The sequence below is a fragment of the Sarcophilus harrisii genome, chromosome 6 (genome assembly GCF_902635505.1).
Source record: "Sarcophilus harrisii chromosome 6, mSarHar1.11, whole genome shotgun sequence".
NCBI classification, from domain to species: domain Eukaryota; kingdom Metazoa; phylum Chordata; class Mammalia; order Dasyuromorphia; family Dasyuridae; genus Sarcophilus; species Sarcophilus harrisii.
Window position 1 is genome coordinate 201,065,876 of NC_045431.1, and position 23,763 is coordinate 201,089,638.

A 23,763-nucleotide genomic window follows, 5' to 3' on the forward strand; every position below is an offset into this window, starting at 1 on the left:
AATTGGAGGTAGTGAGCTCTCCATTACCGGAGGGCTTCAAGAAGAAGCTGGATCTCCGCGTGTTGGAAACGCGATAGAAGATGTTCCTGTTTAAGAGGAAGTCGGGTTAGATGGCCTCCGGGGTCCCCCCTCGTCCGGAGATTCTATGGTTTTATGACACAGAAGGAAAGCAGAAAGGAAACAAGATGGAGGCTCTCTCTTTCCTGGACAGATTTAGAGTGTTCGTTAAGTGTCCCACTGAGGGTCCCTTCCAAACGTGCTCTTCACGATGGTGACAGGAAAAAAGGCATCGCTGCAGCCCCTGCCCTGGGCCCACGAGCCTGGCCGAAGGCCCCTCCCGCCAATGCCTCCACCAACAAGCAGGGGCCCGAGCGTCGCAGGCTCGAGGACACAGATCACAGGAGCAGCCCAAAAATCGTGCTCGTGGGCTCTGCCCAGTGTCCCGGTGGCTTTATCTGAAATGGACAGTGGAAGGCCGAACACGGTTTAAACGGGGGAGAAAAAGCAAAGCCGCCGCTATAGAAACAAACAACAACTTGTTGGGAGAATTGTCCCCACAAAAAACAAATTTACTGATCCAGGGAGATTACAGGCAGGCTGGGGGGGGGGGGGGGGGGGGGGGGGGGGAGAGAAGGGCGGACGCGGCTGCCCTCCCCGCACCAGAGAGAGATTAAGCATCCGCGTTAACGGCCCTCACCAGGCCACACAGCGGGCACAACACCCGAAGGCAAAGGGGGCAGGACCCTCCTCCTCCTCCTCCCTCCCTCCCGTCCGCTTACCCCGAGGAGGGGGCTGTGCGGGGCGCTGGGCAGCACGGGGCAAGGAGGCCATCTTGCGGCGTCTTAGGCCAAAGGTGCCCGGGATTCCCTGGGAGGGTCCCACACCGCCGGGGACCAGCGGCTGTCTCTGCCAAAAGCCCCGCTTCCCTCGCGCCGCCTGCGCACAGACAAACACGGCACAAGGCGCCGCCGGCCAGGGGACGGGGCGCGGCCCGAGACTCGGGGACGGCCGCGGGCGGCGGCCCCGGCGGGATCCCCCGTTTCACGGCTAGGGCTCGCACGCGGCTGCCCCCCGGAGGCTGCTCAGGGACACTGGCGGATCCAAAGTCTCCAGAGGGCGCGGCCCGCAGGGTGGCGGGGAGAGGCCGGGCCGGGGAGGCCGGAGCTCGGCCCGCGTCCTGTCACACCTGGGGGAAGCCGCCGGCCAGACGGAAGGAGAGCCTTTTGGCTCTCTCGCTCTCCTGGAAAGGAAACGTCAGCGTGACTCCCGAGGGGCCCTGCGCTCCTCAGGGGAAGTCCGGGCCCTCCCCAAGAGGGAAGGCTGCCCGCGGCCTCCCCAAGCCCGAAGCCTGCGGCACGGTTCGCGCTCACGTGCGAGCCTTCCCCAGGCCTGACCCGCGCCACGCAGGCAGCCCCCGCCCCGCGATGCTCCGCCCCTTGCCCGGCGATGCTCCGCCCCTTGCCCGGCGATGCTCCGCCCCTGGCCCGGCGATGCTCCGCCCCTGGCCCGGCGATGCTCCGCCCCTGGCCCGGCGATGCTCCGCCCCCTGCCTAGCCCCCTCCCTCACCGTGTGGCGCCGCCGCCGCTTGGGCTGCGCGGACTCGTGCCCGTAGGCGGGCCACGGGAATCCCTGCGGAGCCCGGGAGCCGCCGCGCTCGTGCTCGGCCTCCTCCGCGTCCGAGTCCTCCTGCCTCGGCCGAGCAAAGAGTCTCTCCGGGTAGATCTCCTTGAGCCGGCCCTCGAAGTAGACCTCCAGGCATCGGCCTGCCTCGGCGACCTCCGAGTCCGGCTGCGGGAGACGAGGGAGCCCGGGCCTGAGGCCGCGCGCAGCCGCCGAGGCCCCGTTCTGCCCGCCGGGCCCCGCGGGCCGTTTCTCCGACGCCACCGCTCAGGATGTTCCCCGCTAGCGGGGGCCCGAGGCTCCCCCTCCCGAAGGCTTCACTGAAGCCCGCTAGCCCTGGCACGGGCCCCCGGGTCACCGGGAAGGCTCCCGGATCGGGCAGCGGCCGAGTTCCCTGCCCCCCCCCCCCCCCCCCCCCCGCCCCCCCCCCCCCCCCCCGCGGGGGGGGGGGGCGCCCCCCCGCTTGTCCCCGTGTCCCGCTCCCCCCAAGCCCGGAGTCCCGGCCCGCCCGTGAGCGCGGCCGGGGGGAGGCGGGGAGGGCAGCACTTACATAATTGAACTTCGCACAGTTCCAGAACATGAGGCGGACGTCAGCCACCACCTCCTCCGGGCTCGCGTAGTGGGCCATGTCCTTCTTTTGGAGCTTTCTCCGGATGATGGATAAGTCCATGGGTCTCTTGATGATCTGATAATAATGCCGAGCCTGAAGGAAGCAAAAAAATATATATATATGGAGAAAAGAAAAGGAGCAGGGGCGGAAGGTCAGGTGAAAAGAGGACAGAAGGAGGGACAGCCAGAAAGTGAAGCGGGGGATGAGAGGATGGGCGAATGGGCTACATCTGCGAGCTCTCCCCGGCTGCCCGGGAGAACAAGGCCACGCCGTCTCCGTCTCACCGCACCCAGCCCAAAGCGATTCCTCTCAGGAAGAAGGAACAAGAGCCTCCTCCTGCCGTCCGCCTCCCTGGCCAGGGCCGGGGGCTCCCGAGGAGAGGCCGCACACCACAGCGATCCTCGGGGAATGGGAGTGCTCCGGGGGCCTGCAGGCACTCACTGGGAAGGACTAGGACTTACCAGAGGGCTGACAGGCTCATGGAAAGGGAGACTGAGGCTGCTGCAGCACAGGGACAACACCAGCTTTTCGCATTTCTAGAAAAAGCACAGTTGGAAAGAACACTGTTTTTCGTTAGTCTGGGAGAGGAACCAGAGGTGAAGCAAGGCCCTTAGAGATTCCCCATGTTTGCCTTTTTTTCCTCATGTGACTTATTTTCCTTACCTAGTAAAGGAGATCAGCCCAAGAGGCACTAAGTACTCCTGGCAAGGCTGTGAATGGGCCTGGCCAGAATGGCTCCCTACCCCCAAAGTCACAGACCTGTGCCCGTCTTTTGGCCCAGCTATGCCATTAACTAGGCCTGTGTTCCAAAGAGATCAAAGGAGGAGGAAAAGGATGCATATTCACAAAACTGTTTGTGGTAGTTACTATTTGTAGTAGTAAACACTTGGAAATTAACAGAGTGTGTGTGAGAGAAAGGGGGGTGGGGGGAGATGGAAGGAGGAAAGGAGGGAGGGGGAAAGAGAGAGAAGGGAGATAGGCAAGCTATAGGCTGAATTTATTATATACTTGAAAAGCAAGCTGTCCATAAAAAGATGTGCAGTATAGTATATATTTTTTCTGCCCTGCTATATACATGCAAATGCTTATTTTATTTGGTGTTGCTTAAGTTTGAAATAAAAATAAAAGAAAGGAAACCAGCCCCCAGTGATTGGCTATGGGAACCATTAACAGCTTCAACCAAAAAAAAAAAAAAAAAAAAAAAAAAAACACTGAGAAGGTATCATTTATTTCCCTTCTGAAATCTTCCAGTAAGTAGAATTGGGAACCTAATTCAGGATAAGGGAACTTCTCCTGAAGTGGTATATGTGCCATCCCAGTCCATGGAAGCCCAACTTGTTTGTCAGAGGTCCTCAGAAACACCTGCACCCACCTTCTGGTCATATTCGCTCAGGCCAGGAAGTACACGTCCTCCAAGACCCGCATGGCTGTATCGAGTATTGTCACAGTCATATTCCACCTCTGGCTTTGTTAGGCTCCGGCAGAGGGTGCATACCCACTCGCCCCTGCACCACAAGTAATAATATCAGTGCTGACTTTATTGATCACTAGCATGGACTTGTACAAATGCAGAAGATTATAGGTTGCTATAGAACTCATTCATGTATGTTTGCAGAAATATTTAGACATAAAGAAGAACTCTTGTAGTAACAGATAATACTTTCTAGACATCCAGTTCTGGGGAAGATCTCTTATTTGAAAGCAAATCAATATTGCTCCCACCTATTCTTCCACTTTTACATAATATTTCAACAATCTAAGCTGACAAGCATTTGTTAAGCATTTACTGGGAGCAAAGCAGTGAGTTAGGAAAGTATTGGAATACAAATTTAAAATGAAAAAGTCTTCCCCCTCTAGGAGTTTGCATTCAACTGAAGAGAGACAAGGTAGAAGATATAAATAGGTCAGGTTATATATGATCACTTGAAGATAGAATGCACTGACGAAAGGCACAAAGATAAAGCTTGGAATATTCCCCTTCACAGACTGTCCTGCAAGTTCATTCTTTACAGCAAAGTTTCTTAAACTGTGGGTCACAACCTTATATGGGGTTGCATAACTGAATATGGGGATCATGAAAAATTTGGCAATACTAAAAAGGTATCAATTATTCTAACCAAGATTTAATTCTTGATGTAAAAACAAACAAGCACATCCATTTCATTAGCATGCAAATTTGCTTTCATTTTTAATAAATGGTCTATATACCAAAGAATTATTTTAATATAAATTTCTTTATACTTATCAATAAATAAATCAGTAAATTGCATACCTATGATTAGAATCATAGACTCATAAAAAATTTCTCAGGTGAAAAGTCAGGAGTGGAACAAATTTAAGAAGCCCTACTCTATGGGACCTTTCTCTCCAGCCTCCACACTTGTGCGCAGCTGCAATGTGTTCCATCCCCAGCTCCACCTGGAGCTTCCTTCAAAACACAACTCAACTATCAAAAATAGGGCCTCCTGAATGAGACTTTTCTGAAGTCCTCAATTAGAGCTCCTTCTCAAAAATGATTTGCATAACTGCATATATTTTGCATCTGCTTCTCTGTACACATTGCATTTCCTGTCCCTCCCTCCCCCAACAGAATGTCAGTTCCTTGAACGTGAGGACTATTTCATTTTTATCTATCACCTGTGTTCAGACCTTACTAAGCCCCTACTAAATGTGGATTGAGGTCTGCTCCTACATACTTCACAGGGCTACATTCTGGTTACAAATCAATTAAGCAAGGGTTTATTAAACTATGTGTCAGACCCTGTGTTTGGGGTCATGGAAATAAAAAAGCCATGCTCCTTAAGGAGTTTTTCAGGAGGGAAGACTCAAGAGTACATGGAAGGTAGGTAAGAAGCTTGGAACAGCAGGATGGAGCCAGGCTGGGAAGAGCTTTTAAATGCCAACCAGAAGAATCTAAATTTGAGACAATGGGGAGCCACCGGAAGCCAATAAGGAGGTGACACGGTCAGAGCTATGTTTTAGGAAAATAATTTTGGCAGCTATAGGTGGGATGGGCTGGAAATGGGAGAGATGGAAGCCCTTCTAATCTGGGCATGAAGTCCAGAAGGAGGGTGGTGACTCTGCAAGGAGAAACAAGGGGGAAACATTCAAGAAAAACTGTGGAAATAGGAACAAAAAGATCTGGCAACTACTTGGATGTTTGGAGTCGGTGAGAATGAGGAGTCAAGGATGACACTGGAGAACTAAGGATAGTGGGGCCTACAACAATAATAGAGGAGCTCGGAAGAGGGCTGGATTAAGGGGACAACGTTCTCAGGATAGAAAGTCTAGAAAGAGCCTAAACGTCCATGGTTGCCAGCCCTTCTACCCTTTCTGGCAGGACAGAGACCTCACAAGGACTTTCATGGGCATTTTTCCTTACCCGGGGAAGCTGAGCAGGGCAGGAACATGGCAGGAGAGGTGGTACACCTTGGGGCAGTGGTCACAACAAAGCAGCTCCCCTCCATTCAGACACACAGCACAGAAGTCCTCATTCTCAATGGGGTCTGTATTGGGGACTGAGGGAGACTTTTTGGCTCCGGGATTACAGTGGCTTCTTTGTTCCCCAGGAGAGGGGGTTCCAAACAATGGCAGTTTCTGTCCAGCAGGGAAGCCTACAGAGACATTTCTCTCTCCTCCATTGTCAATGGTCGGCTTCAGAGCATCTGGCAAACTGTCCTGGTTGATCTTTAGAGAGAAAAGAAGAGCAGAGTCTTAGTAACCTGGTCTCTGGTGCACTTCTACTTGGGGCCCTGCAGGAGGATCACAGGCAGGGGTGACCTTACAGGTGATAGAACAGGCTGAGAGGGGTCAGCAACAGAGACAGCGACACTCATATGAATCCACCACCGGGAGAGTCACTGAACAGACCCACATTCCCTGGGAAGCCTGGCTGGTGGGAGGAGCACTGACTAATTCCTGACACCACTTTTCAATCTAAACTCTCCAAAAGACAAGGAAGGGTTGAGAAGACTGGAGCAGAATGCTCCCCTTCATCCCACTCTGCTACTGGTCATTCTTCCCATAGCCCTCCTGCACATGAACTCATTCTGGTATTTCATAGGGCCTCGAGGCTTCAGATACATACACTACAGGATACTGCTCACTGCACAACCCAAAGCAAGATCAAAAGCAGTCTTAGTTGCAGGACCACAGAAGGGACCCTGAACCCAACTACTCAAGGCAACCCAGAGTTCCCGGAATCTGAGAAGTACAATCACATTAAAGAAAGAAGCAAGCCATGAATCGAGCATGAAATTGTAAAGTCAGACCAGAAGATCTCCAGGGCCTTTCACCTTTCCTTTTTCCACAAGATGCAATACCCAAGTCACCATAGCATGATGTGTTAGGTCCTCCCTTTTAGAGATAGGAGATCTGTGATGAAAAGCCCTTCCCTGATTATTTGTTTAGGAGTAGGAAGAAGCAATAAGATGATGAGAATGTGTTAACATTCTTGTAGAATAATGCATGTTTAAGGATTTTTAAGAATGTCAAAAATATGTTATCTTTGCAATCTGGAATCAGAAATAATATAGTAGAGGCATTAAAAATGGAAGAGGGAATTAAGGACTCCCTTTCACTCAAGGCTCATGGAGTTGAGAGTCAAGAGAAGTCTTAGAGGTCAGTTGGCCCGAGCCCCTTCTTTTCTAGGGAAGGATAATATGGACCAAAGAAGAAATGTCTAAAGCCATATATATAGGTGGTAAGCCGCAGAATCACAATTTAAATCTAGGACTTTTGATCAGCTGATCTTCTGGACACTAGGCCATCCTGCTCCTTCAAGAGAAGGCTGAACACTGGGGATATAGTATGTGTAAATCAAGCTTCAGATAATGGGTGAACAAAATGACCTCCAAATCTGACATAATAACCTTTCCTCTCCTCTTTCCCAACCTGTGCTTTTACTTTTACTTTAGATACCACAGGCCAGGCAGAAAAAGCAGAGATGGCAAGGAAAATCCACATCCAAAGACAAGTCCCCCAGCTCAGCCCTGGTTGTAAAGGGAAGGGAAGGGGAGACCACAGCAGGAACAGTTCTGAATAAAAGTCTAGACTGGAATGGGATGGAATGAGTTCTTGAAAGGAAATAACACAGAGGCCTACAGTGGCCTGGCCACAGGACCCACAGTTGTGGTAGAAGAAGCAATTGTATCATTCAGGAATGGTCTCTTTCCTTCATATTTCAGGCATTTTTACCCCTTAGAGATTCCTAGCCTCTGGTGACTTGGAAATCACTTTTTTTTTTTTTTTTTTACCACTTTTGACCTTTCCTTTAGCTGGTCTACCTGAAGCAAAAGTCCTTCTTGATCATTTTCTTGACCACTTCTAGGCCCTAAGTTTTGACTATTATAATGGAAAGTTGGGAAAGATTCAGGAAGAGCGAGAACAAGATAGGCTTACTAACCAGATACAAAGTAATCAAGTCAATATCAAGGATCTAGCTGGGCAAGTCACTTCACCCTGTTTGCCTCAATTTTCTGTAAAGTGATTTAGAGAAAGAAATGGCAAGTAGCAAACCACTTCAGTATCTTTGCCAAGAAAACCCTCAATGGCGTCACAAAGGGTCAGACACAATTTAAACGACTTGGCAGGAGAAGGGCAGAAAAAAGGGGGGACCTGGTTCTTATACTCAGCCCTTTTCCGTCTCTTTGCCACATGGATGGATATCCTCCTCCCACTCACCAAATGTGGGAATTCTCCAAGGCTCATCCTGGGTTCTCTTTTCTTTTCTTTTTGCCTTCTCTCCTTTGGTGTTTTTATCAGTTCCCTTGGGTTCAATTATTCTTTCTGCAGATGGCTCCAAAATATACATTTCCAGCTCTAATTTCTCTTCTAAATTCAAGTACTAAATTGCCACCTGCCTAATGGATATCACTACCTTAATGTCCCATAGGCATTTCAAATTGAACATGTCTAAAATGAAATTCATGACAGAACTCCCCAAACTCTTCCTTCCTCCAAAGTTCCCTGTGTTGATAACACCATCTTTCTTCCAAGCAACCAAATTCGTAACATTGGAGTTATTCTTAGCTTTCCCTCAACCTCCCTCTTCAATCTTGTCTTGCTAAGTCTTGCCAATCTTATCTCTACAACATCTCTTGCCTCTACCCACTTCTTGCCACTAAAATTGATTATAATCTAGATTAAGATTGAATCACTTCTTGCTTGGATTATTATAATAACTTCTGGATTTCTCTCCATGTCCAGTACTTCCTCTCCAATTCTCTCTTCAACAATGCCAAAATGGTATTCTTAAAATATGGATCTGACCATACCACTCTTCCTAACTAAAACATCTTTAATGTTGCATAATAGATCCCTAAATAAAATACATACTCTTTAACCTGACATGACCTCCACAATTTGGCTACCACCAAATTTTCCAGCCTTATTTCTCAGTAATCTAGGAAATAATTGCACATTCTCCATTCTAGCCAAATTGACTTACAAACATGGCCATCCATCTGCGCCTGCATTTGTGTCTTTACATCATGGTCATTCTCATACCAAGAATGTATTTCTTCATCGCTCCCACTATATCCAGAGTTTCCTTCAGTAATCAGTACTTGACATTACTTTTTCCTTTGTATATACTTTATATTTTCTGACTTTTGTACATGTTCTATCCCCTCCCACTATCTCTTCTTTCTCAATTGCCCTAAACATTTCATTTCTTTCTCTATATTTTCTTGCTTAATGTTGTTTTTTTTTTAATCATCAAGCTACAATCAATTAAGTGACTATAGTGCTGGGCACAAGACACACGAAGGAAAAAAAACTGAAACCCAGAAATTGCACTCTATCAGAGAAATAACATGTACACTTAAAAGTATAAACAATTAACTACAAAGTAAGGATAAAGATGGGGAAGCACCAGTATCTGGGAGATCGATAGAGGGCTCGTGGAAGTGGTGGGGCCTAAACTGAGTCTTGAAGGAAGCTGATTCCAAAAGGTGAAAGTGAGGAGTTTAGAATGAATGCAGAACATCAAATTGATTTGGATTGAATTGTTCATACATAAGAACAGAATTAAGCCTTAAAAAATTTGTTACATAAAAAGCCCCTTCATGTTCTCCCTTAGGAACTACGTGGTAGAAAATCCCCTTTTGAATGAAATGGCTGATAGATTTATTAATGAGAAGCAGAAGAAATGGAAGAGAGGAGGAAATCCTAGGGTCTTCCTACTGCAGAAATTCTGTGTAGAAGGAAAACTAGGAGAAATAGTAGCAGCAAGAACCTAGAAAATGCCATGAATTGACTGGGCCCTGGACAGCCAAAGTAAAGTGATATCACGAGGTAAGAGCAGCTGAGGGAGTCATTGAGGGCTTCTTTTTGCCCCTCTCCCCTAATGTCCAAACTCAAGTCTCATGAGCCCCTCCCTGGTGACAAATAAATTCCAGCTGAATGACTAATTAAGGTGCTAGAGTCTAATATATCACCCCTCATCAGAGAATTGAGATTTTTTTTACAGGTTACAAGCCGAGGGCAATGCTCAGTCCAAAGGAATGTAACCTCGATGATGACATGTCAGGCTCCACAATGAATGATAATGAGCTCTCCATCCATTCATGGGCTGGCAATGTCTCTGGATAGGTATGACTCTGGCTTGGAGGTACCTTGATGGACATGCTAGACGATTCCGCACCACATTCAATGACCAGCAGGAGGGTCCCATCTTGCTCTCTCTGCAGTTTAAACACAGGCAACTCGCCCGAGGCTGCTGAACAGATCTTGAGGCGCTCTAGACGTACGTAGGGAATCTTCAGCTCTTTGGGGTAGGTCCTAAAATCAATGAAATATTATGAGGGTTGGGTAAGAGCCTCCAGAATTTCCCAATCCCTGTGAGTTGTCTCTCTCTCCCTCAAGGACAGATCTCCATAGAACTGGCCTGAGCTTCAGAGATATGAGTTTCAATTAATTCCTTGGGCTATTGAACATTGCTGAATTCTCCCAGTCCCCTGGAGTAATAAAAAGGTACTAAAAGTTTGAGTTCTCAAACTCCTCCTGCCTTTAACCTGATCCTGTCAGCCTCAAGGGATTTCAATTCAACTCTCATAGAGTTAAACAATGTCACTTAGGAAGGGTTCTTTGAATAATAAAACTGAAAGGCAAGCTTCTGCTGCAACAGGGGGCTTCATCATGAGCTACCCATTGCCTCTGCCCATTTTGTCTGGCTAAGGAGACAGAAATCTTCATGTAAGAAGGTCTTTTTAGCATCATCAGCACTGAACTTTGCAGTTCTAAAAATTATTGAAAATGCCAAAGCCATAAAGAGAGTCTCTGTGTCTTCTGGGGCAAAGATTAATGAGGGATGGGGGGTCAGACATTTGATAGCTGCATCATTATCTAAATCATTTGGGATCAGTAGCAAAAGGGCAAACCTTTTCTCTTAGAGAAATTCACAGATGACACTTCCTTCATGTACTGAAAGGAGAGACTATTTGTTACCTGATATTTGGATTCTCATTCGTGTCTGTCTCAAATGGCTCCTGTTCAGAACTGCCACAATCTAGGACAGAGAAGAAGAAAGTCCATCTGTAATAACCCAACTACATGTCTACTGCACACCTATCCCCTGGAGTTCATGGCCCCTAAAAGACCCCTCCCCACTTCACAGTGTCCCCAAAGAAGGTGAGGAAAGGCTGAAAATATGCCAGGATGTCTTCAAATCCCACAAAGTAGTGGAAGGCCCTCCAGTAATCAGAAAACAGGTGTTCAAAAGCTGGAGAGGCTGAAATATCCAAAAGTGCTCTTCTGGGGAAGGCCCCCAAAAAACCTCTTCAGATTGAGTATTAAACATTAAGTGAGTCTTCCGCCTCCCCTAAAAAAGACCCAGGTACATTCTAAGTAAACCCATCAGGGGATCAGAGCTATGATAACAGGCCCAGATGGAAGGCCTGAAGTTAGTCAAATGAGTGTGAAAACATGCTTCTCAGGACAAGCCTAATGATTGATCTCTTCCTTTGTAATGACAGCAAGGGATAATAAGGGAACTGACCAAGGTTTTTTCTACCTACTATAGTCTCCATTCAGTGTTCCACTGGAACCAGCCTTGGGTCTCTCCACACATTTTAATGCAGCAGTGACTTGGCCCCTCCTTTCTAGAGAGACAAAGTAGCATAAAGATAAGCACACTGAGCACCTGCATTCTTACCCAGTGTGATTTTAAGCAGACCACTGCCTGAGTCTCAGTTTCCTCTGTAGAATGTGGATATTCCCATTTCAGAAGCTCATTTACAAGTATTGAGTCAAATAAAGGCTTTGGACCCATAAGTCATTATAAAAATATGAAGTGAAGATCATCACCTAAAACCTCTGCCGATCTTCCTCTCTCTGATGTGTTTTCCTAAAGGACCCAGTCACACTGTGGGCCAACAGGGAGGAGAGAGTCTGCCCAATGGGGCTCTGCAGGGGCCTGGACCCCCCCGGGAATGGAAGGGGCCTCCTATTGTACCTTCTGTGTGCCAAAGAGGCTTTGCAGTTGTGGATGGCAGGGGAGAGGCACTGACGGCTGGCACTGGGGGAGAGGTAAGAAGCAGGGGTTTCTTCACTGAGAGATTAATCGGTTCCTCCAGAATTTTTTGTAAAGGAAGAACTAATTCTTCCTGAGCATCTGGGCAGGCAGCTGCTGTGTTGTGTCCCAGAGAATCATTAATAGGCCTGGAATCCTCATTTTCCATCTTGAAAAAAAGGAAAGAAGACAAAAAGAGAAGGAAAAATGGTACCATTAGTGGGCCTTTCGCCACTATGCCTGGGGCTAGAACAAATTTTGAGGGATGACCAACATGGCAAAAGAGACAGAAAAGGAATTATGGAGCCACAAAATGAAGAATCAGAAAGGCCCTCACATATTATCCAGTCCAATCCTTACACTTAACAAATGGGGAGACTGAGGCATAGCATTTCTGTGGGTTCCCTACCCCCTTGCCCACACATCAGAGAGACTCACCTTGCAGGGCGCATTACCCAAGAGAACATCTCCCAAAGACAAGTGGCTGGCCCCTTCCCCAGGGTGCAGGACCCAGGTGACTGCTGGAGCATAAGTGGGCACTGTTTCTGGCTGTGAGTCAGAGGTAGGGACCACGCTGTGGGAGCAGGAGCTAGGGGTCAGGCTGCTCACACTCTGGATCTGGGGCTCCATTGACCTCCCTGTTCTTGAGGATGACAGTTCCATTTCCAGCGTGTTGGAGAATCCCATTATACTCACTGAGGCTGAGCGCTGGGGAAGAGACAAAATCTGAATCGGCTTCCAAAAAAATACTAAAAGTTCATATGGATTTACAGCTGCAAAACCCACCCTCACAAAAGCCCTGGGAGGAAGTGCGAGTATACTTACCCATTCCCGTTCAGGGGAAACCAAGGTTGAGGCAACCTACAAACACATTTGATCATTGACACTCTGGACCATTATCCTCTGCCTCAGATATAACACAGCAGCTTTTATTCTGGGGCCTTCACTCTTACCTGTGGTATCTGGTCTAACAGCTCCAGACCCATCTGAACCATATTCCTGCTACCAGGACTCATATGTACATATAGATGAGTCCCCATAGCAGGAATATACATATACACTCTTCTACCCATTCTACTTTAGACTTCTTGCTCTACAAACATAATAAAGATGACAATACTACCTAAACTAATCTATTTATTTAGCGCTATACCAATCAGACTTCCCAAAAACTATTTTGATGACCTAGAAAAAATAACCACAAAGTTCATATGGAAAAACAAAAGGTCAAGAATTGCAAGGGAATTAATGAAAAAAAAATTAAATGAAGGTGGCCTAGATATACCAGATCTAAAATTATATTATAAGGCAGCGGTTACTAAAACTATCTGGTATTGGCTAAGAAATAGACTAGTTGATCAATGGAATAGGTTAGGTTCAAAGGACAAAACAGCCAATAACCTTAATTTGACAAACCCAAAGACCCCAGTTTTTGGGATAAGAATGCATTATTTGACAAAAATTGCTGGGAAAATTGGAAATTAGTATGGCAGAAACTAGGCATTGACCCACACTTAACACCGTACACCAAGATAAGGTCAAAATGAGTTCATGATCTAGGCATAAAGAATGAGATCATAAATAAATTGGAAGAGCATAGGATAGTTTACCTCTCAGACCTGTGGAAGAGGAAGGAATTTATGACCAAAGAAGAACTAGAGATCACTACTGATCATAAAATAGAAAATTTTGATTATATCAAATTGAAAAGTTTTTGTACAAACAAAACTAATGTAGACTTCTTGCTCTAGGGATAATAAACCAAGTCAACACTGCCATTCCTGGAAAGGATGCATCAAGAAGGCACTTCACCTTCCATCTCCGTCACTTCCCAAACCAAAATACCAATCCTACTCTCTTATATGTGTTACATTTCCCTATTAGAATATAAACCTCTTGAATCCAGGGGTTATTTTGTCATATATTTGGATTCCCAGTCCTTAGCACAGTGCCTGCCATATAATTAGCCCTTAATATATACTTTTTCATTCATTTCCTGAACTTTAATGTGTAACATGAGAGGGAGGAGATGGGGCAGATGGTCTCTGAGGGCCCTTTTAATCCATAATTCTATGAAGCCCAAGATCACACATCTAATAATGTCAGCTTGAATCTGAATTTTATTCTTCTGAATCCCAGACCATCCCTCTCACCACTGATGAAAGAAAGAATGTTGAGCTTTTCTTTATGAGCAAGTTGAGAAGCAGAGGTAAGAAGGGGCTTGTCCAAGCTCACATTGGTATTAAGTGTCTGAGCTAGAATTAGAACTTCAGGCTTCTTATCACACTCTCTCCACTAATGAAGGTATTATGATTATCCATCCTCCTTGGCAATAAGGAAACATACACACACATACATATACATATAGAAACACACACACACACACACACACACACACACACACACACTTCTTTATCTTCCTTGCTTTCTTTACCCCCTCCTTTCTCACTCGCCATCATGTGGCTTTTGTCCACATGTCTGACATAACTGGATGTTCTATGGCTACTCTGGAGGATTTGTGACCTCCCTTTCACTGGCATTTCTTCTGCTGGTGCAGATGACAACCATCTATATCCTCTAATCCTGTGGAATTCTTGCCCAGATATCCTTTGAGAATCTATTCAAAATGGTGGAGGTGGCACAAATTCCAGGCCTGTCACTTTTATTCCCTATATGACTTTAGAAGAATCTTCTCCAGATCTCAGTTTCCACATGGAAAATGATGGTTTAAACTAGATGAACTCTAAAGTACCTTCTGGATCTCTACCTGTGATCATATACTCATCCTCTGGTTGGGGAGTTCCCAATCTTTAGCAGGGGCTCTGGTAAGAGTTATTGCAAGAGAATCTGGGAATCCATGCAGCCTAAATAAATAATATGCTTCAAAGATAAATAATTTACTATTTCCAGATTTATTTAGATGTTTTTTATAATTAACAAACCGGAATATTACCACAATTGCAGGGAGCTGGGAGATAATGCATATTTCAGATGGGAACATCTATTAATAATGTTGTAAAGATTTTATAGATCAATGTTATGTCTGGGCAATTGTGCTAATGCTCTGGTCTGTAATCCAAACAGAGGATATGCTACTCACTTGCCTTCATTACAGAAGTGCTTTCTATCTACTGATAACTCTGCCTACACTTGTTTCCCACGAGTTAAGAAACTCTCACCCTTTCTTACTCTCCCCATTCTGATGATCCTGAGCACCAGCCTATTGAGGCTTCTTCCCCAACTCCAGCTGCCTGCCTCACATCTCAGTGCCCCTGATCTGGTCCCCTCCTCCAGTGCCTCACTCCATCAGCCCATCCCTTCCACTGTGTTTTCTGGAATACTTAGTTCTACAATTGTAAAACTTCTCTTCATTTTAGATCACACTTCCTCTCATGCTCCTTCCAGCTTCTGGCTCTCACAGGGACTTAGCTCCTCCCTGATAACATGACATCCCAGGTTCTTATTTCTGATACACTGATTGGACCTTTTCTCATACTCCCTTGAGTCACTGGCCTGCTCCTTAACCTCCATTGCTGGCTATCACTTACCAAGCCCCCAAACATTCTCTGTTCTTTTTCAATTTGTTTTATACCTAGTTCTCAGTATTCTCTCCACCCAAAATTATGCCCTTATAAGAGACATGCATGTTGATTTTCCTTCAGATACCCTAACCTCCCAGTCCTCAGTCTGCTCAAGTTCGGCAATTCTTCCACCTCATAGAGATGGCCATGCAATTGATCTGCCATCACCCACAGATGCTTCATTTCCATGATGGAGAATTCTGCACTTCCTTTATCTGATCATAATCTCCTATCATTCTCTCTCTTTCTGTGATTTACTCCTTCCAAACCTGTTCTTTTTCCTCATCATGAGCTACAATCTCTCTACTCTTCCCTTGATACCCTCCTCCCTTCCCAATATCTACCCCTTAATGAACCATCCAACTTTACACAATCTTCTAACTTTCACTCATACCTTGCTAACCCCCAACTCTGATTTATTACACCTACTTTGATTCTCCTTTGCTTCTATTCATAGGCCGATAATTAGGATTGGAGGAAGTCTTACAGTCAGGCTAAGCTGAATCTGATACAAATTTTTATGATCGAATTTCATTATGATAATTCTTTTAATGGGCAGCTGTTAGCCCAGTGGATAGTGTCAGGACTGGAGTCAGGAATATACATCTTCAAATCAGGTCTCAGACACTTCCTAGCTGTGTGGCCCTTGGCAAATCACTTTGCTCTATTTGCCTCAGTTTCCTCATTTGTAAAATGAGATGGACAAGGAAAACTGCTCCTTTGCCAAGAAAACCCCAAATGGGATCCAAAGGACTTGGACACAACTGAAAAATGACTGAACGATTTTTGTCAGTTTGACTATTCCTTCTCACACTCCTTTGTTATTGTCATCTATGTCATGCTCATTTTGGTATATCTCAAAGATCTGCTCTAAGACCTTTTCTCTTTTCTCTATATATTCTCTCTATTGATGACTTCATCTGCTCTCATGGGTTCAGTTACCATTTCTATGAACTTGACTCCTAGATATAATATATGTAAATCTCAAACTCAATGTGCTCAAAAAAAACCTTAATATCTGTTAATTTCTCCATAGCTTCCTTAAGGTAAAAAAATCTTATATTTCATTAATATTATATAGATTTTTGTTAAGATGCCTTCCAAATCTATTAGGGTCCATTTTATAGTTTTTAAAGATTAAGATGTGTGAAGATTATTATTTATAGTATTAATTACTTTAAAATTTTTCTTCCCATTCAATTTGGATTTCAGGATGTTAAACCTAATTATCCATATCCTTTTCTTTAATATCTTTATGTTCAATATGTGTTCCCAGGAGGAAGTATCTGTACTTATTACCTTTATTCATTGATTCAATGGGATCTCTGGATTTGAGTTCTAAGTTTTTCTTGATGTATAATAGGAATTGTACATTTATCAAATTCAAATGATGTTCTGAAACCATATAATACTTGATGTGACCTATATACATCAAGTGATTAATGTTTTGCTTAATAGTGTCTATACGTGATAGCTTCTTTAATTTATAAGTAATACTTATATATACTTTATTTAGGAAAAATATATAGTATATACTTTATTTAGGAAAAATTATCATGGAATTGAGGCTAAACAGAACCTTAGTGGGTTTAAACTGTCACCCTGAAAAAAATACCATATATCCTGTTAATTGTTCTTGACATTGTATTGGTGATATGATTTTGGATTTTTTTTAAAAGTATCTGCCATATTGGCAACAAATACTCTAGTATGCTCACTATACTTGGATTTATTGTAGATATTTATAGTATAAAAATAAGCCTTGAATTTGAAACTGAGTCAAAGATTTTATTATAATCATTAAAGACTATATAACTTATTGCATGTTGAACAATCTGCTTAGTCAATAAATACTGAAATGTTGATTTTTATAGTCCTGGAACTTTCTGTACCTCAGACAATACTATTTTCTTCTATTTATAGAGTTTTAATAATATAAGCTATGGATTGTTTTGTGGAAAGTACATAATCAAGAAATTGGCTTATATTTGCAGTGGTCACCCGGTTATCTTTTGGTAGTAAATACATGTTGTCTTCTATTAAAACATGGAATCAGGCTTATGTATGAGAAGAAGCGGGTAAAGCTTTTTGCTAATAATTAATGTACCGCTGTGAAGCCTTTGAGTCACTAATTATGGGTCTTATTTGCTCCTGACACCTTCTAGTTTTACTGAGAGGCTAGAATTTCAGTCATGTCCATCAACAAAACCATCTGTCATTCATTAAAGATGTAAATGCCTCCTGTTTCTCATTTGAATTAACTTGCATTTTTATTGTGGTGAAATTTCTTGTGACCATTTTAGATATCCAGAAATCTTCCCAATATTCCTATTCATCCTTCTAGTAACTTAGGTTTGTAATCTTGCCATTATTCTTCATTCTCTCCTTCATTCCTCTTATCAAATCATCTGTCAGTCAATTCTTGCTGTTTCTACCTTTAACATAACATCTCTCCCATTCAATCCTTTCTTTTTACTCAACAACTACCATCTTAATTCAGGCCCTCATCACTTCTCACTTAGACTACTACAGTCTCCCTATCTCCAGGCAGTTACCTCTCAATGCCATCCTACTCATTGCTGCCAAAATAGACAATTACTTACAAACATATCTTCCCTTATTAAATCAACTCCAGTGGCTTCCTATTACCCAAGAATAAAATATAAGCTGCTCTGTTTAACTTTTAAAACCCTACACAACCTGACCAGTGTTGTGTATCTTTCCAGTTTCATTGGCTATTACTCTCCCTCCTTTTTGAGATTCTGCTCCTCACATATGACTCTCCACCTCCCATCTCTGCCTTTGCTTTGACTGTACCCCTTACTTCTCATCTCCAACTCAGCTTTTTTCTTTTAAGATGCAACTTAGGCACTTTCTCTGCATGATGACTCTCTCCTGATCCCCCTAACTGCTAATACTCTCTCTCCCATGCTATCTTGTTTTTAACTTCATTATAAAATTTATTATAAATTTTAATTACTTTATTATTAAATTTTATTTTATTTTAAAATATAACATAATAAATATAAAATATTTATTATAAAATTACATGTGTTGTTTTATTATAAATTTTAATTACTTTATTATAAATGCTACTTGTGTTTATTAACTTTAGATTTATGATTTAAATATTTGGTATGTACTTGTTGCCTCTCCATTAGAATACAAATTTATTGTGAGTATGGAACGGTTTTATTCTTTGTATTTGTATCCTCAGAATCTAGTCCATAGTAGGTACTTAATAAATACTTGCTAATTATTAATTCTCTAAGGGTTTTTCTTGCCTCTGATTTTTTTTTACTTCTCAAACCTTTAAAATGTTTGTTTTTTTTCTTTCAGCTGAGGTGGCATTACATTTTTATTTATATTTTCAATTGCAAATTAAGGGAATAGACTTTCTGATATATTTTTGTTCTTCATATTCCTTTCCTTGTTTCTTTTTTTCTTGGCTTAAATTGGATAATATGGTATTCATATTTCCTACTGCATACACCAGCTAGCCATCAACGTCATTATCTGTAGTACTTCCTCGGACATTACTCTTCCTCAGTTCATTCTGACATGTTGGGTGCCATGAGAGGGACAGCCAATATTTACTCAGTCAATAGCATTATCCCTTATAATTCCATCAAGGAAAACTGTTTCCAAATTTTGTAAAGGAATACAGGACATAGGCATGGCTTTAAAATTAACTTTGTAATGTAGCCCCCTTTTTTCCTTGGGGTGGAGGTGGGAATTGGTCAAAAAGTTCCCTTGTACTTCTAAGGTCTTTCCCAAAATCTTTAATGACTCTTAATTCTCTCTGCCACATTGGTGTTTGGAAACTATCCTTATGAGTATCCTTGATAGGGCCATCTTTCCTCCTCTGGGTCTTACTATGATAGAGAGATATTTGTATCTGCCACAAATAACTGTACAAACCCTGGCATGTTTTTACACTATCAGATACAAATTCAGGATGATTTAACAAGTACTGAACTTTCTTAGTTATTGGATTCATGCCATCAAAATCAAAAAGGACTTTTCATGATTTGAATCTGAATATATTTATATCCTTTTCAAAATCATTTGAGATAATAGTGCTGATTTTGTCATGTTTTGTTATTAGGTAAAATAATTTTCATATGTTTGCAATAAAAACTCAAGGCTTAAGACTTTTTCTCTCTTCAGATTTTAGCAACTCCTCAATTTCATCTCTAACTTTGTTTTGTGTAAACTGAGTGGTGAAGTGTTTTGGTTTTTTTTTTAAATAATTGGCTAGAAATATGCTGTCATGTGACTAGAGTTAAAAATACCATTGAGAAGAAACAATATGAAACACTTGCTTATAATTGGTGAAATGTTTCTAGTTTCTGTTATAATACTTGAGCATAATGAAAATATTCATATCTTTAAGTCCATTTTATATGTACATATACATGATTTGCCATTTTAGCAGTGTCATCTAAATTAAAGCATTTCCAGGAGGTCAGATATTGGTATTTCTAATTCATTCTGATTTATCTTGTCTTCTTGTGGTACCAGAACATGAAGAAGAGGCTTTTGTTTCATCGTCTTCCATATCAATTTGCTCATCATGATGATTTTCAAGATAGGCTAACCTACAACACTGTACCACCCTGTCTATTCCTTAGAATCACAGGAAAAGTTTCATCACAGTTGCTATAATACTAAGCCACTCAGTGGTATCATCAGAACTGGCCTACATTTCAGGGTTTTTTTCCAAGTATTCACCACTGCCTTAGGAGCCACAGAACCCTGCTTTATGTTATCCTATTCAGCATTTTCTTATTTTGTTGCCCCTCACACCTTCAACTTGGGCAATAGATTGGGCTTTAAAGGAACTGTTTATTATTAACATTAGTATTATTACTATTGTCTTCTAGGGGATCTCTGAATTTTTTGACGTTAAAAATTGGAAGAAAAGATTAAAAATCATCATTCCAGGTCTTTTATTGAATATAAAGGTATGTAATTTGTCAAAGAAACAACTTAGCATAGTTTGAAGAAATTCATGGCCTCTTTTTGTATCTCAAGTATTTAGTGTGGTACACAGCACACAATAAGTGCTTAATAAATATTTGATCAATTGATTAAAAGGGAAATATACTTAAACTCATGAAGACTATCTATTAAGGCATGAAAAGGAGTTGTAATTGCACTGGTAATGAAAATAACATATTAATGAAGCCACAAATTTTTGAAGTGATAGACTAAAGGACCCCTAGAACATGTCCTTCACTGGACCAGTGTTGTGCTTGTGCTTACCTTGTTCACTACACAGAATGGCCTTCCTTCTTTTGTTAACCCGATGCATAGCTACTCATCCCTTAAATCCCAATTTAACTAGCACCTTCTTCATAAAATCTTCCCTGACTTTTTGATGATAAAAATCTTCCCCTAGGATTCCACATAGATTTTACTCAACATGTGATATTGGTGGAATATAGTGATCTCTATTTGTGTCTTATCCCCTTGCCAACATGTAATCTCCATGAGTACAGGAATCCAATATTATCTAAAATATGTAGCTATTTTTATGCCTAACACAATGTCCTTCAACCAGTAGGTGCTTAATAAATGTCTGTATCATGAATGAATGAATTTTATGGCCCTCAAATGATAGATCTTTTTCTGGGAATCAGGGATCCTTAACTGAACATTTGTTCTTTATGCCAAAAAAAAAGTTCTCAGTGCCTCTGGACTACGGATTAGCTCATGAATGTAGGAGACACTCTCTACACATATCTCTTTGGTCTTTGATTAGTATCTTCACATTATACACTGGAGCATTTCTGACACTATCAAACTATCTGGTCACCCAGGCCTGACACAGCAGAATATAATACTTTTTTTTTTCAAATTTGGATCTTATGGCATGGAAGCTCCCTACATGAAGACATGCTCTAAAATAAACTCTATCACTAAGGTCTGACTTTAACAAAGCTCTAATTATATCACCCCTCTCTGTGCCTCAGGTGTACATAATCCTGAGGCCTTCCCTTCCTGGCCAGTAGCTTCACGGTCACCTCCTTGACCCAGTGACCCACGGACACCTCCTGACCTTGATCAGATCCCAGTTCAAGAGAAGGGCCGAAAGGACCTTTCCTAAAGTAATCTTACATAGATAGACTTAAAAGAAATTGTCTTCTGGAGAAAATCCTCTCATCTTTGTCATCTGTGCTTCCCATCACCACTACCACCAAAAAAATGACTTAAAAAAAACTAATTTAAGATACAAGTTCTGCTGCTTCCTACTTTGATTTCTCTGGACAAGTCACTTAATCTCGCCGGACTTTAGTTTTATCGTCTGTTTAATGGGAAGTAGCTTTGACCACAAGATCTCTCTAAGTCTGGCCTACCATTTGCTTATTCTGGGGAAAAAAGGGTCGTGCTTAGCAGGCTGGTAGGTAGTGTCTGGGGCAAGCAGATGGCACCTTGCACTGCTTCTCCAACTGCACGATGTAGGTAGTTCCATCATCTGTACCCACTACTTACTGAATCTGTTCTGCCATCTTTCACGAGTCCCACAAGTAGCCAGGTAGTACATAGTGCACAGAGTGCTAGACCTGGAGTTTGGATAACCTGAATTAAACCCAGCCTCAGACATTTATTAGCAAATCATCTAACTCCCGTTTGCCTCCATTTTCCCATCTATAAAATGGAGATAACAGCTCCTACCTCAGAAGGCTGTTAGAAAACAGCACAATGCCTGGTCCACACTAAGCACACAGACCAAAGCAAAAAAAAAGAAATCAGATGGTTTGTTAATATATGATAAAGATGAATTAAGTCAGAGCCAGAGGGAACTTTGAGACAGAGTCTCCCATCCAATGGCGCACATACACACACACACACACACACACACACACACACACCCCTTGCTGCTCCTGGGACACTCCATCCCTGATGCTGAGTGTTTTTCTCCCTCCTGGCTTCTCTGTTTTCCTTTAAGTCTCTCTTGAAGCATCATCTTCTGCAAGATAAGGGCAGTGCCTTCCCATTAAAACCATCTTCAATTCATCCTGTCTAACTTTCACGTGTACATGAGTCGTCTGCATGTTGTCTCCCCCATCAGATGTGAGTTCCTGGAAGGCTGGCATTGCCTTTAGGCCCAGTACTTTACATAGCATCTGGTGTTTAATAAGTGCTTGTAGACTTGACTTCTCTCTTAATCACAGTCTCTGGACAACATGGGAGAGTAGATTTCTATGACATTGCCTCTTTATACCATTTATTGTCCCCCCACAAAAGGGAAGGTAAATATTCTCCTTTTATACATGAGGAAACTAGGGCTAAAATGATTTGCTCAAAGTTGCAGAGCAAGTAAATGGAGCAATCAGGATTGAACCCACTTCATTTGAAGGCCCCCCCCCCTTCTTTTTTCTTTACCTGGATTGTCACAACCCAGGAGAAAGAACACTGAGGATGACCTGAGCTCTAATCTCAGCTCTATCTCTTCACATCTCTGGAGTCTCTTTCTTCACCTCCAAAGTGAGGGGGGACGACAAGGGGCTGTCCTAGGTCCCAGGTTTTTGTGAGATCAGAAGTAATAATGGATATGAAGATGCTAAATAATGTGAGGTAGTATTAAATTTCCAGGGTAAATTTATTTAAAACCTAAGATAACCCTCCACACACGCAAAGTCTTCAGAATTCCAAGGGAAAACAAACCTTTATTTTAAAATTACACTTTGAAGCTTGCTTTGTTGTACAGAAAGAGCTATTAATGAACATTTCAAAGAACAGAGATAACAAGTGAAAAAATTTCCTATTCCTATGCCTTCTAAAATGTATGACAAGAAGCAGCGATAAGAGACATTCCCCCTCTCACCTCTTTTGGCTCTCCTTTCTCTCTCTTCTCATCCTTTCTTTCTATCCTGGATCTCTGGTTCTCTCTGCTCTCTCTTCTTTCATTTACTTTTGGAAGTTGTTTGTTTTTTTGTCTTTTTCTATTCTATGTTATTGCCTTAACTAGCTTGTATAATACAAGTGCTAGAGAGACCTAAAGTGCTTTAAAGTTTTAGTTAATTTGTTAAGTAGAATTTTGTATCTCCAGTTTTAAGAATGGCTTAACTCTTATATTTCTCTACTTAATAGAAACTTTTTTTGCCTGTATATGATCTCTGATTTGAGTGGCTCTTAAGAGGGGGAAAAAAAGGTTTATTACCCTACTTGCCACATCTCTACCAATTGTATAGAGATGGGAACTATTAATACATTTAAATGAATCCTATCTTTTAAATTTAAATGAAACCCTATCTTTTTGCTGTTAATTACTCAGTTACGGCTGTAAGGAAGAATGATCAAGAAGAAAATAAACAAATTATATGTGCATATAAACTGAGTTTGACTTAGTCACAGGAACTTCTGGAGAATAAGATATTCCACATAATTGATTTTCCAGATAGCTAAAACATACCCCTCTCAGTACTGAAAC

At 42.6% G+C, this 23,763-nt stretch overlaps 1 protein-coding gene across 1 annotated transcript in view; it reads right to left on the bottom strand.

Moving 5' to 3' along the window:
- Positions 1 to 542: 542 nt before the first annotated feature.
- Positions 543 to 23,763, bottom strand: part of TRIM66 (tripartite motif containing 66) — a 69,083-nt gene continuing 45,862 nt past the window's right edge. Inside the window, exons 11-21 of the mRNA XM_031941558.1 lie at positions 12,181 to 12,450; positions 11,686 to 11,911; positions 11,249 to 11,332; positions 10,680 to 10,740; positions 9,848 to 10,013; positions 5,614 to 5,918; positions 3,604 to 3,736; positions 2,693 to 2,767; positions 2,172 to 2,324; positions 1,568 to 1,789; positions 543 to 1,240 (exon numbers count right to left, since the gene is read on the bottom strand). Coding sequence (XP_031797418.1) covers positions 1,181 to 1,240; positions 1,568 to 1,789; positions 2,172 to 2,324; positions 2,693 to 2,767; positions 3,604 to 3,736; positions 5,614 to 5,918; positions 9,848 to 10,013; positions 10,680 to 10,740; positions 11,249 to 11,332; positions 11,686 to 11,911; positions 12,181 to 12,450 — 1,755 coding nt within the window. The 3' untranslated portion in view covers positions 543 to 1,180. The remainder of the gene's footprint in view (positions 1,241 to 1,567; positions 1,790 to 2,171; positions 2,325 to 2,692; positions 2,768 to 3,603; positions 3,737 to 5,613; positions 5,919 to 9,847; positions 10,014 to 10,679; positions 10,741 to 11,248; positions 11,333 to 11,685; positions 11,912 to 12,180; positions 12,451 to 23,763) is intronic.